This window comes from Apis cerana, linkage group LG10, assembly GCF_029169275.1.
Source record: "Apis cerana isolate GH-2021 linkage group LG10, AcerK_1.0, whole genome shotgun sequence".
Classification (NCBI taxonomy): domain Eukaryota; kingdom Metazoa; phylum Arthropoda; class Insecta; order Hymenoptera; family Apidae; genus Apis; species Apis cerana.
Genome location: NC_083861.1, coordinates 9,451,112 through 9,468,399, shown reverse-complemented (window position 1 = coordinate 9,468,399; position 17,288 = coordinate 9,451,112). Strand labels below are relative to the sequence as shown.

General features: G+C 44.9%; 2 protein-coding genes across 9 annotated transcripts in view; one reads left to right on the top strand and one right to left on the bottom strand.

Moving 5' to 3' along the window:
- Positions 1 to 17,288, top strand: part of LOC107999521 (protein FAM76A) — a 47,334-nt gene that overhangs the window by 3,771 nt on the left and 26,275 nt on the right. The gene's annotated exons all lie outside the window — the stretch shown is intronic.
- LOC107999482 (uncharacterized) overlaps positions 65 to 17,288 on the bottom strand; it is a 28,886-nt gene continuing 11,662 nt past the window's right edge. For 2 of the 6 annotated variants that reach the window (XM_062080174.1, XM_062080172.1), the window contains exons 2-8: positions 10,537 to 10,749; positions 9,636 to 9,755; positions 8,888 to 9,013; positions 8,666 to 8,792; positions 6,586 to 8,511; positions 6,167 to 6,508; positions 65 to 5,992 (exon numbers count right to left, since the gene is read on the bottom strand). In XM_062080174.1, coding sequence (XP_061936158.1) covers positions 5,832 to 5,992; positions 6,167 to 6,508; positions 6,586 to 8,511; positions 8,666 to 8,792; positions 8,888 to 9,013; positions 9,636 to 9,755; positions 10,537 to 10,743 — 3,009 coding nt within the window. In that variant the 5' untranslated portion in view covers positions 10,744 to 10,749 and the 3' untranslated portion in view covers positions 65 to 5,831. Of the gene's footprint in view, positions 5,993 to 6,166; positions 6,509 to 6,585; positions 8,512 to 8,665; positions 8,793 to 8,887; positions 9,014 to 9,635; positions 9,756 to 10,536; positions 10,750 to 12,497; positions 14,072 to 17,288 lie in introns of those variants that run through there. The other 4 variants (XM_062080175.1, XM_062080176.1, XM_062080173.1 and 1 more) reach the window with 3 other exon arrangements.

The window sequence follows — 17,288 nt, the reverse complement described above, 5'->3', positions numbered from 1 at the left end:
GATTGGAATTAAAAGCTTATGACTAGAGAGAGAGGTGTGAATGATAGGTAGTGATATGTGCATATAAATATCCAACAGCCATATATTTATTCTTTATTTTAAGAAACAAATGCTAATTGAGCATTATCTATTCAATAATTGTAATGATAATAAATGCGTAACAATTTACTATATACGAAGTGTAAGGATAATTAACATTTAATTTATAGTCGTTTAAATACGTACGAGTGTGTACACGTGTGTACAGTACAGTTGGAGTTATCGTTTAATTATTACGAGATGGTAAGAACTAAATATTGCTTGTCTGTTGTCGAGGCGGTTAGTCGCTTGATTCTTCGTTTTATCTACTTTCAGCGTATTTACACGATCTTCTTAATTTTCCATTCTTTATACCGTTTTCATGTTTTCTGTTTTTTGTTCTTTTCGCAAATTTAAATCTTACGCTCTAGGTTTATTTCTCTTCCACTTTCGCTCTCTCATTCTCTCTCTTATCTTTCGCTCCTCCGTTCGTTCGCTCATTCATCGTTCGTTCGCTTTCTTTCACACTATCTTTCTTTCTTTCTCTTTCATCTCTTTATCTCATTATTTATAATAGTGCGTTTAATGCAGGCAAGGTAGGAAATCGAGGCAATATACGGAATGACAATCGACAAAACGCCACTGGAAACCATTTCCCCAACTTCGATATCGTACTTTGAACATGTAAAAAAATATACGTGATCGATTGATCGATTCGGTAATCAACACTTTTGCGATCGCTGAAATTCAATTATATCATTTGTTTTTTAGGATTCATTAGATATTTCGTATATATATATATATATATATGTATATATAAATTGTAGCCAGTATGATCATTGTGCACCATTGTCGTATTACACATGTCGGTTATATAATCCTATAGTTTCAATATAGTTTCAATATAGGCGTTACTTAACGGATGGTAGTTGTACGGTCGCAAAAGTATTAAAATTAATGATTGGAACGTCTGTTACGTTTGATGAGTATAAAATGAATGGTATCGCGTTGAACGAATGTAAAATGTACTTGTACGATAGTTTCCAATATCGTTTTCGTGGCATAGAATACATGCAGGCCTAAACTCACTACCGTCAAGGGAGGTCAATATCGTAGAATCTATCAGTCTGTGTTCTTTCCTACGATCTTGACGCGATTACGGTAGTCCTCAGCGTCCTGCGCGTGTCTCGATTAATCGATAGATCGCTATTATAGCGTACACATTCTATCTGAAAATTTTCATTCGGCCTAGGCATTCGGTAGAATGCCCGAGTCTTCCACATTGCCTGTTAATCTGTTAGCAAAAATCAGCATAAAGGCCTTGCGAATCGTATCGTCTCTTTCTCTCTTTCTCTCTCTTTCTGTCTGTCCGTCTGTCTGTCTGTCTGTCTGTTTCTCTTCCTTTCTCTCTCTTTCTCTCTCTCTCTCTCACTCTCTCTCTCTCTTTCTTTCTTTGTTTTAATTATTTTCCCTTTGTTTCATTTTTTAGTTTTCTCATTTTTTTCTTCTTCTGGGATACGGAGATTCGCCAAAATAAAAAGTTAACTTTAAAGCTGTCTTAAACTTAACTGACGCGTCAAAGTATCGTTTGCCGATAGAGATTCTATGTGTATTTAAAAAAGGACCCTTTTCACAAAAAGAGTACAGCAAAACGGAAGAAACGAAATCTAAATGATCAGTTTGAAAAATCTTATAACGAGCACCATGATATTTCCAGGAACCATTGAACTTGTCACGTTCCAAGCTAAAATGGATAGATGATGGATAGATTGCAATTAGTGGACGCGGAACCTTTGGATTTCTCTAGGTTAATCGTTCACGCGAGTTGCGCGTGACGATCTTTACTTTTTTTTTATTTTTATTTTTTTTATTTTTTTTTCTTTTTTTTCTTTTTCTCGAAACTGAGGCATTTAAGAAAAGAAGTTTTTGGAATATAAATTGTCATCAAACGCGGTCTGTGCTTCATGCCATTTGTTTCTTTTGCTTGCTGTTTTAATCGTATCTTTTACCCTTGAAGTCGTATCGCGATGCACTTAGATATATATATATTTTTTTTCTTTTTTTTTTTTTTTTATTAGAATGATTTTTATAAACGATTTATAACCGTGCGTATATCAGTCTGCGATACATCGTAATGTGCTATCGTTATCGATTAGCGATTCCAACGTCACCTTGTTCTTCCATTCGTCTTATAAAATTCGTGTCAAGAGATCCAGGAGACGCGTGAATCATCAACCGATTGCGATTCTTTTTATCGTTTCGTATCTAATTGGTAGGCTGCGCTTTTTCTCATTGATTTCAATTGTCGACGATTCGGCACTTAAATAATTAATGGAAGTACGAAATTTACGAAATTTACGAAATTCACGATGATTCTGAAACCAAATGGAAGATACAAAATAGAAAGAAAGAAGAAAAGAAGAAATCAATGGTTCGTGGCCATTGTCACCGGTCTGATTAATACGATTTCGAATTTTTTTCGATAAATTTTTTTTTTTTTTTTTTTTTTTAGTCGATCGTGCGATATCGAACTCTTCGAACAATCGACTGGTGATCAGTATTGTTGTTGTTGTTATTATTATTATTTTTATTATATTATTATTATTATTACTACTACTATTATTGTTATTATTATTATTATTATTATTACTATTACTATTACTCTTATTACTATTACTCTTATTATTATTATTATTAATATTATTATTATTGTTATTATTATCATTATTAATATTATTATTATCATTATTAATATTATTAGTATTATTATTAATATTATTATAATTATTATTACGATTATTATTATTAATATTATTTGCTTTCTTGTTCTCGATAAGAAAAGGAAAGAAAAAAAAATTCGTCGTATCGTTTTTGCCAATTTAAATAGCTTCAAAAAACGAATCTTACAAATTTCAAGATTTGAGTAATTTTTACCGAGTAACTTTACGTACACCTAGAAACAGTTACAATTCTTTATGTGCTAAAAAAAAAAAAAAAAAGAAAACGTTCACGTGCTAAAATCGAAGCGCGAGCCGAAAAATTGAAAGGGAGGAAGGCTCAGGCGGATTTTGTTGATTGTTACACGAAAAAAATATTACCCACGAGACGCAGCCATGTTTTTTCTTTTTTCTTTTTTTTTTCTTTTTTTTTTTTTTTTTTGACTAGATTTTTCCTTCCCTCGGATGATCATCATTTTCATTCCTGTCTAAATTTCACTATCCAATGTTCCCGTGCGTTAATGTGCGCTTTCGACTTGTTCCCCAATGAAAATCACGCCCGAGTCTTCGACCCCGACCGAATTATGTATTTTGTACACCGCGAGATTTTTCTCGACCGCCTTCCTGTCGATACTTAAACGATTTTAATGCCTTTTATTCTGAATACTGCGTTTTCCACCGCGCTTATCTCCGCCAATAATTCTTCTCTTCTCTCTCTCTCTCTCTCTCTCTCTCTCTCTCTCTCTCTCTCTCTCACAAAATTAATCAACTTCCTTAATCGCGCTCCACGTCACGATGAATAAACGAACTTTGTGCGCGATCGCGATAAAACGGGAAAGATAAGGCTCTCTCTCTTTCACACACACACTCTCTCTCTCTCTCTCTCTCTCTCTCTCTCTCTCTCTCTCTCTTTCTCTCTCTTCGTCGAACGAGATCGAACCGTGATGATTAAAATCGACGATCCTCCCGATTAACTTGTGTGTTATCGCATTTTATTGACGTTTTTTTTTTTATATTTATCTCTATTGACGATGCGAAAGACGCGTGTGTGTGTATGAGTATGCGTGTATGTGTGTGTGTGTGTGTGTGTGTCGGTACGATAGTTTTGAAAATCGATCGATCTGGAAACGAGAAGAGATACATAGCGTTGCGAAAAGGGAAAATTCGAGGGGGATGGGGGAAGAGAAGGGGAAAGAAAAAGGGGTCGGGGGAAGAAAGGAGAAAAAAAAAATATATATTCGTTCGCGTGGACCAAGAGACTATGCTTTCCGTTTTCCGAAAATTCCACGACAAAAGGACGCCTAAAAAATATATATATATGTATATATATATATTTTTATATATATATATATGTATATGTTTATATTTATATGAATGTGTATAAATATAGATATAGATACTCGATCACCGAAAGCTTTTTTTCCCCCGTGTTTTTTTTTTTTTTTTTTTTTAAACGTTTTTAACTACAGTTACGTGTAATAAATTACCTAATTTCTGAAATGATTTCCTCCCTATTTAAAAAAGATTATCGTAGAGCGCAGCCTACCGTGCTTCTTCGCCAACCGACGACGATTTTATACATATACATATATAAAGGTATTCATAAATTAGAGCTCCTTATATTATTACCTTTTCTTTAAATTATCGAATAATTAATAGTAATGTTAGTATATACAGGTACAGGTCTCGTATAGTTGCAGTCGTGTCGTCACTGGTTGTTCGTTTTAACATTACGCGTTTACTCTCGCTATTGTTTCCTCACGCGTTGCGTTTGCCGCGAATGCGCTGACGGATGCCGACAAAATCCGCCATTCATTTTCACTTTCAAACCGCCTAAGCTCGAACGCGTAGAAAATGGTACCGTGATACCGCGAGGAAGAAGGAAAATATATATGTATATATATATATATATATATATATATATATATATATATATATATATAAAATATATATATACATATATACACGTCCAGTTTGCTTCTGCAGGAAATGTGGTCGAAATTCGTTTCAACGTCCTAAGCGTTCGAATTATCGTTATAATAAAAAAGGTACAAACTGCGCATCGTGGCGTGTTAGAACGCGTGGCGCGATAGAGAGTTAGAAATTGCTCGTTGGAGAGTTTGTCCGTCTTCTGTTTTATCAGCCGAACGTTGGAAGTATTTGTGGAAGTATTTCTTCTTTTTTTCTCTCTCTCTCCCTTTTCTTTTTTCAGCGGTTTGTATGTATATATATATATAGAATAGAAAAAACGATTGTACCGCGTTAGTACGGTACCTTTTCTAAGCATCGTATTTAGGATAGACCGTGGAAGGATAATCGAGAAGCTCGAACGACTTTGGTACTCGCTTTCTCTCGATTCTATCCGGAAATGGCAGCGTGTGACGACTCGAGACATAATTAATCCTATTATCGTTTATTTCGTCCCACTTTTGTTTCACGTTTGTCTCACGTTTCTTTCTCTCCCCTTTTTTCTTTCTTTCTTTCTTTCTTTCTTTCTTTCTTTCTAGATTCGCGTTTTCGTTGGTGGCGCTACCATAGAAAAAATATAGAAACGAGTATTTACAAGGAAGGAACTTTGTATGCTCGTAGCTGGAATCTCGTCGATTCTTCCACCCTCGTCAGAGAAATCGAACTACGTTTCGCGTTACGTTTGACGTACGTAAAAAGTATAACCAGCTTTCAAGAAGTGTTATCTACTAAAAGCTTTGAATTCCTTCGCGTTAACAATAACCAAGCAACAACAGTTTTTTTCTTCTTCTTCTTTTTTTCCTTCAACAATTTCGAATCATTTGTTGCACACATAATATCTCACTCACATTTTCGATCACGACGATCGTCGACGGTCACCATCTCTCTGTTCACGCGTTTCTTCTTACACGCTGCTTTTCTTACGCGACCAAGCGAAACGAAGGAAAAGCACATTTTCGAAAAACATTTTCCTCCGGTTTTCCCATTTCGAAGGGAATCGTGGAACCGCGAGTATGGCTCTCACTGCCATCTCACGAGGGTAACATCGTTTTCGTTTGTCGTGAGCAACTCGTTTACTATTCCACGGCTGGATTTTGCGTTTGAGCGAAAGGGCTCATACCCCCATTTTTAGGTGCACTCGATTATGTGAGGCTGGGAGGTCTCTATGACGCTTGGCCGCCCCACGGAATTCTCCAAGTTGTGGAGAGACGTGGAGTGTGGGCCGTGAGTGGATCCGTGCCTCTCGTAATTATCGATGTGCTCCAATTCGCATTCCTTCGGCATGTTTCCTGCAAATCGAAACAACGTTCTCTTCTGAATAAAGGCGGGAAAAAAGAAAGAAAGAAAGAAAGAAAAGAACTCCTGTACGGTTATCGATCGATTCGAAACACCAACTCGCGGTTCTCCGATCGAACGAACACAATAAATATAATTTATCTGTCTTTCCTCCAGATGGAACTTACCGACGTTCATGTCCGGACCGTACTCGTAATACGTCGGCGAGCCAACGGCCGCGGCAAGGGCGAGCTCATCCTCGATATTGTTCGGCCTGCAACTGGTCGTCTTCCAATGGGTCCTAAGACCGCTCGCGCTAATGTACTTCTTGTCGCAACCTTGGCAGGTGTAAGGCCTTTCGTTGGTGTGTAACCTCTTGTGCAACTTCAAGTGAACGAACTGGGTGAATTTTGCGGGGCACAGGTCACAGGCGTAGGGCTTTTGGCCGGAATGCAGTCTCAGATGAGTCTTGAGGTTGGAGGTCGAGCTGAACCTCTTCTTGCAGATCTCGCATTGGTGCGGTTTCTCACCTGCGCACGCGCATGTACCTCGATCACCCTCGCTTCAAGCTTCGTAAAACCTTTTCCTTTTTTTCTCTACTACTTACCGGTGTGGACGAGATGATGCTTCTGCAGGTGGGCCAGCTGCGTGAAACTCTTGGTGCAAACGTTACACTTGAACGGCCTCTCGCCGGAATGAGTCCTCAGATGTACCTTGAGATTCGACAGTTGGCCGAACGTCTTGCAACACACGTTGCACTCGTAATGCATCTTGCCGTCCTTCTTCTTCAACGGGTACGGCAACGACCTGTAACCCCTCGACCCCTGCGAGTTCGGGCTGAGCGAGCCGCTCTGCGAGCAGCCGTGGTCGTCCGGGGACAGGGAGCTCGCGGGCGAGTATCGGTTGAGGGAGGACGAGGAGTTGGCGTGGATGGTGAGGCCCGGGTGGTGGCCCAGGTGGAGGTTGTGCGTGCCAGCTATCAACGTCTGGTTCCCGTCTATCTGCATCGTGGACGAGGTCGGCAGTTGATGACTGCTCGTCGCGGCCTCCAGCCGCCTCCCGTCCGTCCTCTCGTAAACCACGTTCCCGCTCGGGGTCGGCGAATAGGCGGTGCAGTTGATGGACAACGGGGCCACGTTGTGGTGCAGCGAGCCGTTCTGATGGTAAATACCGTAGGGGTAGGAGGAGGGCGACTGTATGGGGGAGATGGGGGATACGCTCTGATTGCTGTTGGCCGCCGAGTTGGGGTAGACGGGGCTCGAGTCTATTTGGCATCCTCCCGAGCTCGAGTAGAGGATGGTGGTCGGGGTCGTGCTCGCGCCCCCGGCGGGATTCGGCGACGGGCTCTTGGTCTTTCTCTTGGACGGGCAACCCTGGTTGGACGTGGTCGAGGGGTGAAGGTTGCTCGTGGACGTGAGTATCGTGGTGGAGGATAGCACGCCCGCCCCCGAGTGATGGTTGTTGTTGCTCGTCGAGCCGTTGCCGGACGAGTGGATGTTACCCGGATGGGATTGCAGCAGGTTGTTGGGCCCGGTTGGGCTCGAGTGGAGGTTGCCCGTGCTCGAGTGAAGGCTGCCCGTGCTCGAGTGTAAGTTGCCGGTCGGGCTTTGCATGGGCAGGTTCGCGCCGTTGTTCCCGCTCGTCGAGTTGACGCACGTGTCCGGTTGCATAGGGAGATTGGAGCTCGAGTCGGGGCTGCAGGGCAAAATGTTGCCGTAGCGGTGAGACTTTTTGTAAGAGTACGCCATCTCCGTGGGGCTGGACGGGGGCGGCGTGACCGAGTCGACGTGCGTTTGGTGGTGAATCGTTTGGTGCTGGTGCTGGTGGTGCTGTTGTTGGCCGTTGCTGCCGTGGTGATGGTTGTGGCCGGTGTTGATGGTGTTGTTGTTGTTGTTGTTGTTGTCGGTGGCGGTTCGAAGGAGGATGTTCTCGAGGATGGAGCTGCTCGGGCTGGCGAGGTACGCCGGCCTAGCACCGGCCACCGGTAACGCGCCACCCTTGACCTCGGACTCGTAGAAGGGTTTCGGGTTTTTCTCCGGGATCTCGTCCTCTGTGACCGTGGTCAGGACAACGCTCTTCTGAAGAATAATGGGCGACACGGGTTTCTGCAGTTCCGGGGTCACCGCCCTGCTGGCCAATTCCTGATCCTTGTCTTTTCCGTTTCCATCCAGGCTCTTCGACGTTTGAAAGTTGCCGTACGTCTTTGTGATCTTGATCTTGACCTTCCTGTACTCGTTCTTCGCGGCCGCATTGTCCTGCTTCACCACCTCGTTGCTGCACACCGACGTTTTCGCGTTCTTGCTGAAATCGAGCACGTAATTGTTCTCCGAGTCCGACTCGCTGCTCTCTTCCGGGGGGGTGAGGATCTCGTCGTGATAACCGTTCGAATGGTAGCCCTCGTCCGATCTAACCGAACCGTCCGTCGGGGTCATTTGCGACCGTCTCTCGTAGATCGACGAGTCCTTTAGAGGCGACACCACATCGACGGTCGCTGGAATTTCCGTCGGTAACGCAGATTGTTGCACTTGTTGTCCTGCAACGTATGTAACGATGTAACGATGCGGATACGCCGATTTTCTTGTCGCTCTCTCTCTCGCTCTCTCTCTCTCTCTCTCTCTCGCTCTCGCTCTCGCTCTCGCTCTCGCTCTCTCGCTCTCTCTAAAGCTAATAGATACAGTGGCGCTTACGTATTCTTTGAAGCATTAGTTCACCCGTCAACGGGTAATTGAGCCTTTCCGCGAACTCCCTGCAATACCACACCAGAAGCTCTTGATTCGGTAGTATCGGCTTGATCGTGTAAAAATAAATGTTCATCTGCGAAAAAAAAAAAGGAGAAGCGAAAGAGGCGGATCAAAATCCGAATAAGACGTGGAGTGGATAGGGGAACTCTCGATCCGAATTCGACTCACCTTATACTGGCATGCTATTAGGTTCTGCGATTCGGACGAATAAGCCGGGTTTACGTAACGCATCCAATTTGATTTCTGGACGTCATAACCGTCGATGTAGTAGAACAGCTCGTTGTTTTTGTACACCTATCGATTGATCAACGTAACGTGACGATTTAGTCGATCGGCCAACCAACGAATCCACGCGCGCGTTCGACTGAGTATTAGTAATAGTAGTAGTAGTAGTAGTAGTAATAGTAGTAGTGATAGTAGTAGTGATAGTAGTAGTGATAGTAGTAGTGATAATAAACGCGAATAGTATCCGAAGGAAATCTTAGCTCGAGTCTGACTAACTGGTAAGACTAAATCTTCGATGTTCGAGGCTGTTAAGGCGTCGAGCAACGGGGAAATATCCGCGATTTAGTAGCAAGAATCGAAAGAGGGACGGAGGGAGGGAGAGAGAGAGAAAGAGAGATAGAGAGAGAGGGAGAGAGCCAAGTTCTCTCTATCGTAACTCATCAATTCGTTACGAGGCATCAATGGCTTCGCGGGTTTCGCTTTAAGGCTCGCTAGATCGGCTGAAACCAGTTTCTGGTCTTTGCAGGCTTCTCTCTCTATCTTTTTCCCTCCCTTTTCGTCTTCCCCTCGTTTTTTTCCCCTCCCCCTTCCAGTCAGTCTCATCCAACGAGACTTGCCTACGATGATAGCCGACCGCTTGCGAAATACCTGCTGCGTGGTTTTTGAATAGTGGCGCTCCAACGATTCTTACCCTCCAGAAGTACTTCCGGTTCGCATCGGCCGGCACCGAGTCCTTGGTGTACACATGGCCCACGAGGGGACCGAACCGCGTCCCCTTGGGTATGTAACTTGTGCTCCACACGCCCAAAACCTACGCAAAACACGACAAATCGATATCAAGTTTATCAATTCCTCGATTTACCTTCGATTCGGTCGATTTGAAATTCGATTCGCCCGCCCTCTCGCTGCCCTGTCCCTTCTTTCGTAATTCTATCGTACCGTACGCGCGATACGCGAAATATATCTTGCTCGAGCGTGAAATACATAGAATGACGGAACAACGACGCATCGATCTTTTTCGATCAAAGAACAATATATCGTTGAAGCGCACCGTTGAAACTGTTTTTGTATTTACGAACGTTTCCGCGGTCTATTATCGATCTATTTTCACCGCACACGGTAGTAATGGCCTGAATAATTTTCCAAGTCGATTCAACATTAGCAGTTTCGATTCCAACAATTGTTCCATCAAATCTTTTTTGCTCCCGTTTCGTCCCGATTTTTCAATTATCCGTCGCAAAACGAATCGAACGATATTCCATGTGCGCGGGTCGCGCTCGCGCTCCGAGTAAGAGTTCGCGGAGTTCGTGCAATGACCGAGGCTATTGGTCTCGATTCCCCGTGTCACCGAGGAAAGTGTAACGATTGACTTCGACTCTAGGTCGCACAGCTCGGTAAGTTGATTAGCTTGTTCAAGTTTCGCTCGGTCAAGTTTGATTCCACCCTTAAATCGGGCAACGATCGAGGCCGCGCCAACCCCCGCCCGATCGAAACAACTTTTCGAAGACCAAGGTTTTTTTTTGTCCGCGTTCAAGGGGCCGAGTTTAGAGGGCGATAGAGAGAAATCGTTTGATTACGCTCGCGACTCTCACCGAGGAGGTCTCGAGAAAGGATTCTTTGGCGGAGGAACGTACATCGTTGAGGGCCTGAGAAGGTTTGAGGACCAAATTTCTTGGCAGGGATGCCTCCGCACGATTGGTATCGCCAGGCGATGCCGACACATCCGGTACCAAATATACCGCATGCTGCTCGAATTCCTCTTCTCTCAAGGTCGCGTGATCCCACTCGCTAGCCTCCATCCTTCACTGTACAAAAATTCATAAAGAAAATAAGAAAATATATATATATATTAGTTTTCATCGTTTAACGTTCTTCCCCGTTAGTGAGAAGATGATAAAAGGGGATAATGTCTATGCTATCGAATCTATCTCTTCTATACGATTCTACGCGAATATCCGCCAAGTGTTAAAAAAGTATATGTTTTTCGCAAAGTTTACGTCAAAAGTCAGGATAGGGATTATTCATTGATATTTCATAATGTTTGATCGTATAATGCGTTTGAATGATCTTTGATCGACGATCGACGCGACGTCGACGAAACAACATTGTCGAGAAACAATTTCTATCCTCCCGTGATTAAGAGACGTCGATCATCGCGAGCGAAAGTGAAGACTCGTGGAAATCCCGATATTATTTAGGAATCGACAACGGCAAAAGTATCTATGTGTAATGACGGCCGACAACGTAGAACGTTATAAATAGTTGAGATTCCGGTAAATCGATACGATCAATAACTCCAGCCATTAACTTCGAAACGCTTGTAAAAGAGAGGAAATGCGTTCGTGTCGCAACTGTCGAGAAATTTTTTCTTCCTTTCCTTCCTTCTTTCTTTCTTTCTTTCTTTCTTTCCTCTTCGAGTGGAATTCTTTTCTCATCGGATGAAAGTCCGTAACTTTAATTATACGTCTTCTTTGTTTCTTGCTTCGAAGAAAGAAAGAGGGAGAGAGAGAGAGAAAGAGGGAGGGAGGGAGAGGAAGAGAGAGAAGCACGATCCACGTGATAAGGGAGAAATCGTATTTTTTCCCTTGTCCCTCAATCGGGGATGGTGCAACACTTTAACATCGCGAAAGTGAAACCCGTCCACGCATTGATCGACTGCAGGGGTGAGAGGGAGGGGGACGGGGCATAAACTCTGAAGTCCAACCCTCCGCTCCTCACCCCCGCCCACCCTACCCATCGGGGGTTTTCGCTACTCGTTGAATTTCCATTTCCGTGGAAATCGCACACCACCAGTCCGTTCACCATTCGTTAACTTTCTGCCTAACTTTTCGCTTTTCGTCCCTCTCTCGATCCCCCTCTGATTAAGAGGATTTTTCTTTGCCCTCCATTTTTGCAATTTTTTTTAATTTTTATTTTATTTTATCTTTTCTCCCTCTCTCTCTTTCTCTCTCTCTCTCTCCGTATCGTTCTTTTCATTAATTTACGGATAAACACGTTTTGTTATTATATTTAAAGTCTTTCTCAATTTTTTTCTTCTTTTCTCTTTTCTCACTTGTCACGTAATATCGGTGTTCTCTATTTTAGCTTTGGGATGAAAATCTATCGTTCAGAAGTGTTTTCGTCCTGTGTTTACGCGTTTAAAACGTTCGTTATTATATTCTTCCCTTTTTTTTCCCTCTTTAATGCCATTTTTTTAAACGACGAACGATCAAGGGACGCTTTAAAGCAACAAGGAAAAAAGAATCGTATCAACGTTTTAACGAATAATCTTCGCATTACGCGCGATACTTTATTCGCGTGGTAATCGATTTTTAAATTCGTTGCTCGAAGGAAAAGAAAGAGAGAGGGAGAGAGAGAATGGAAAGAAGCTACGTCGAATTTTCGAAACTGCTCGAAAAGTTAATCCTTTTTGCAGGATAGGTTGTTTATTTTATTCCAATGCTCGTCAATGGTCAATTTGTCTCGTCGTTGGTCGTCGAGATAATTAAATAGAATCACTGTCAACAATCTGGATCGCGCATCGTTCGTTGGACGATTAACGCGCGATACTCACGCCTTTTGGTGCATCGGTTCGCGAGCTGCGAATCGACGAAAGTGCTACACCGGTCTCGGCGACGAGTTCCTTCGTTCCTAAATTGTGCTGACGCGACTGATTATACGTCGTCGATCCCCCGCGACGAGGGAGGGGGGGAGGGATGATTTCTCGGTGAAACCGGATTACCGGATCCAGGTTTTACGTGATCCTATGATTTCTCAGGGAGATCGGCATCCCGACGACTCTTTGGACACTCGGGAGCCTCGGATGACCTCGCGTCGAGGGATGAAACACGTCGGCTTTTCTCAACATTTATTCGAGGATGTCCCTCGGCGAAGAACGAAATTCTCTCGGCGTCGATAAGGCCGATCGCTGCCGGCCTAGGCGGTCCTCTCTACCACCTATACCACGCTTATCGATTATCAGGACATCAGGAGCAAAAGGAAAATTCGGATCGGCGCTGTCGTTGCACCCGACAGTTAATCAACCACCGACACTCTCTCCCTTCTTGCTTGTTTATCAACAACTATTCCCACCCGCAACAATTTCGATCGCCGTAACCTCCTCCGCGTATTCTTTCCTTCCTCGTTTCACGATTTCGAATCCGTTTCCTCGTCGAAGGACGGAGAATAAGGGGGGAAAAAAACTGTATAAACCGGGGAAGCACTCTTTACTCCTCTTTCCTGTTTATCCTGGTTGGAAGGCACACGCGAACACCACTTCTTCTTCAACGCACTTCACCTTCTTCCTGTCTCGCACCACCCCCTCCACCGACCCCTTCTCCTCACTTTCCCAGCGGCGAAGAAGAAAAAGAAGAAGAAGAAGAAGAAGGAAGATGGATCGAAAGGGTCGAAGAGTCGAAAACGAGCAACCACTTTCCACTTTGTCGCGGATGGGGGCGGGGGGGATAATAAATCACGCACCAAGGATGACCGGTGGATCTTTCCACCCTCGTTGTTGTCGGTGACAGCGGAATAATCTCGCGGTTGACGAGCGGTGAACGAGCGAGCACGCCGCGTCTACGATGCCCCGATCGTTTCGGGCCAAACAACAAACCACCGGTGTTGCAACGCGATCGATTCGTTTGGATTTTTATTTAAAGAGAAAGAGAAAGAGAGAGTGAATGAGTGAGTGAGTGAGAGAGAGAGAGAGAGGGAGAGAGAGAGAAAAAAAGAGAGAACGAAGGAAAGATGGAGAATTCCCCGTAAGAATAATAAAACACACTGTTGTACCGCGATTACGAGAACGGTTCGCGTAATTTCGCGTTTCAACCCTTTTTCGAGGGTGGTCTCCGCCTTCGGGTCTCTTTGGATGGCACACGCAGAGCGGTGTGTGGAACTCGGGTAGACCTGACCTAGCCCAACGCGAGTCGGCTTGGCTCGTCCTCCCCCTGCGTCGGTATTGGTCGCTCGCTATCCCTCTCTCTCTCCCTCTCTCTCCATCCTTCTCCCCTTCTCTCTCTTTCTGGCGAACACGGACGTGGTGGTGTGCCAGCAAAGCTGCCAGACCAGAGCAGAGGTGGTGCATTTCTCTGCGCTGCGCTTTCGATCGACCCGTTGCCAGACCTTCTCCCCTCTCTCTACTTCACCCTCACCCTCTCTCTTTCTCTCTCCCTCTCTCCCTCTCTCTCTCTCTCCCTCTCCCTCTTCCTCTCCCTCTTTCTCTCTCTCTATATATATATATATTATATATATGTGTATATACTCTTATATATACTCTCGCTCGCCCTCTCTTTCTCCCTACTTCCCTTTCTCTCCACCGTCCTCCTTCCTCTCGTCCTCTATCCTTCTCCCTTCTCCCCCCCTTCCTCCCCGCACCTCCACCGTACCTCTCTCGTGCATTTCCCTCTTTCCTCCTTGTCCAACCTTCGCCTCGTCTTCCCTCTCCCCTCTTCGTCGAGCGCGTTCTCGTTACCCCTTTCAACCCCTCCAACTACCAACTCCAGCGCGTGCAACCGTGTCCCCTCCTCCTCCTCTCTCTTTCTTCTTTTCTCTCGCCGATCCCCTCTCTCCTCCTCCCTCCTTCCTCCTTCCTCCTTTTCTCTTCTCCTCCACCTTCCCCTGTTTCTCTTTCCTTCGTCCACGGATTTTCCATGCTCTGCCGGCTTCTCTGTCTCTGTTCGTCGATGCCGACAGGGTGCATGCGCCGATCGCTTCTAAGTTTAATTCTTCGGATAACTTCTCGCGATCGCGTAAGACGTTATCCCATTGCTTCGTAATATTATATATAAAAAAAAAAAAAAAGAAGAAGAAGAAGAAGGAAAGGAGGAGAGGAAGGAACGTGAACCTGGGTTAGCGAACACGAAGAGGAGGGGGAAGGGAAGGGTTATTCGGGATCGCAAATCCATAATCGATGTGGAAATGGTGTTAAAATTTCGATCGAAAATTGGAAATGGATTTTCTTCTCCGAGAGAAGTAGAACTTTATTCCGACGCGAGGTTTACCGTTTACGTAACGCGAAAAATCGATAGGGCGGGCGATGTTGTGAGAATGATCTAAGAATACGGAAACGGTGTTCGGCCATTCTCGCGCGCAACTCGTTCCACGAGGAAGATAATGTCGCGGAGGGAAATGTCGGGATTTTCGAATACGAATCGATTTGGCTCGGGGCTGAATGGAGGATAAAAAAAAAAACACTTCGATATTTGAATTTAAATTGAATTGTACGAATTGTGCGCGAGCCGAGGAATGAAATTAACCCCCCGATTTTTCCCCGCGAGTCCGAAGGAAGAGAAAGGTTGGATTAAAAAAAAGAATTCGCACATCGTCGCGTTCCCGGAAAAAATGATCATCGTCGTCGATCGAAGGAGAATTTCTTCTAGTCTGGTAAATTCACAAGCCAGACACACCCGTCTACAAAAATCCTTCGATGTTTTTCTCCCGTCCTTGTTTACACCTCCTTTGAGCATGTGCTTTTTCCACGGTGCGTCCCTCTCGCACCGGCCTCTCCACCGGTCCGTTGTCCTCTGCCAACCCCTTCACGGGGACGTGCATTTAACCCCAGCGCCACACACTTTACCCACGCTCCCCCACCCTCCTCTCCCCATTCACGGCTCGCTGCATACACGCTGATCACGTTCGAGCCGCATGAATGTAAATCGGCCCAAATCGATCCGATCCAAGATTCTCGTTTTATTATCGACCCGTCTCTTCCAAGTTCGCGCCTCTTCCATCGATTTTCCTATTACTCGCGCCGTGATTGCTGACTTTTCGAGATACCCATGATATATATACATATATATAGTCCCAAATTACGGACCATGTTCGAAATCGATAATCCCCAACATCGCTTTGCGATGCGTCATTATTTTTTCTCATAATCGCGAAGCAACTCGGCGATCATCGATACTTCTGGTAGAATAGGACGAGCAGAACAGGGTCGTCGACCTTCTTCTTCTTCTTCTTGGATTCTAATCTCGAAGACCGGTCCTGATTCCTTCCGCAAGGTTACGCGAACGAAATCGAGCACGCGCGCGAAGGATTCTCGAGGGTGGGAGAGAGAGATAATAGCAAGCATCGTTTCTCTTCGCCATTCACCTTCTCCACATCCTCGAAAACGTACAAGTGAAAAGTGTACGACGTCGCGGAATAAACACCGGTGGAGTCGATCAAAGGATCGCGAGCACAGATAGGAGAACGGTGCGAGGAGGGGAAGGGAATAAGTTTATCGGAGCGGGTCGTCGGATGGGAGGGGATGGTATGGAGATTTTCTACAAACTCGTACTCAATGAATCTGGGGAGGGAAAAATATTTAGCGGGCCCGAGGATGAGCCATTGCAGTGTATCGACTGGCAATAATTCACTTGGCACTGTTCCTGAAATTAATAGAATATCGTGCCAGATGTGATTTATTCGTAATTCTGTGGAAATGCCTCGTACCGGCGGAATTAAATTTATGGCAGTAATAGCGCTTTATCGGACCTGGCCGCGCATTGTCCCTGTTTCACGCCCGTCCCGAATCGTCGCGATTCCCTCCCCTCCCCCTTCTTTTACAAACAGGAATAAAATAATTGCTGTTTCATTCCTGCGTCTCAATCCCGTGTCACGCGTGCGTAATTTTGCGCGGCGGCCTGCTTTTCCATCCGCCGCCTAACGCTTTTCTAAAATTCGAGGACGATCCAAATTCGTCCAAATTCCTGAAACAACGACCAAACGTTTCGAGCAACGATTTTCTAAACGTAATCGTAACCGTGTCGATTTTCTCTTCTTCTTCTTCTTCTTCCTCCTCTTCTTCTTACGGGTGAAAATAAAAAGATCGGAGGAGAGTCGGGATTGTTTTGTCGATGATCGAGGCTCGATCTCGGCGGAACAGTTTCGCGACACGAGGTCTGAGAGTGACTCGTGCCGGTATGTGGGCGAGGGCATTGACCTTACCCGGTGTATTCGTGCGACGACGAAATTTCGTCAGCGGGGCCACGGCTCGCGTGAAATTTCACTTTTCGAGGAGCAGAGACGAGAGTAAAGAGAGAAAGAGAGGGAGGGAGAGGGAGAGGGAGGAATAGAGAGAGAGAGAGGGAGATGGAGAGGGAGGGAGAAGCCACCTTGCGAATTTCCACGCAGTGCCCTCCTAGCGAAAGAAGTTTCCGCGTGAATCGCCGACGACTACTAACCCAGATACGTTCCCCGGGTCGTCGATCTTTTCCCTCCTCGGAGGAACGACTGTACCAGATATATTAATTTCCTTCGGTTCGACCGCTTCTTGCGAAGAATCAGATACAGATCGGCCGATTTCGGAATAGCTCGTCTCTTTTAACGCGTCTAAGAGGAAAACAGAGGGAATCGAGGGTAATCGTTTTCCACGTATATCGGT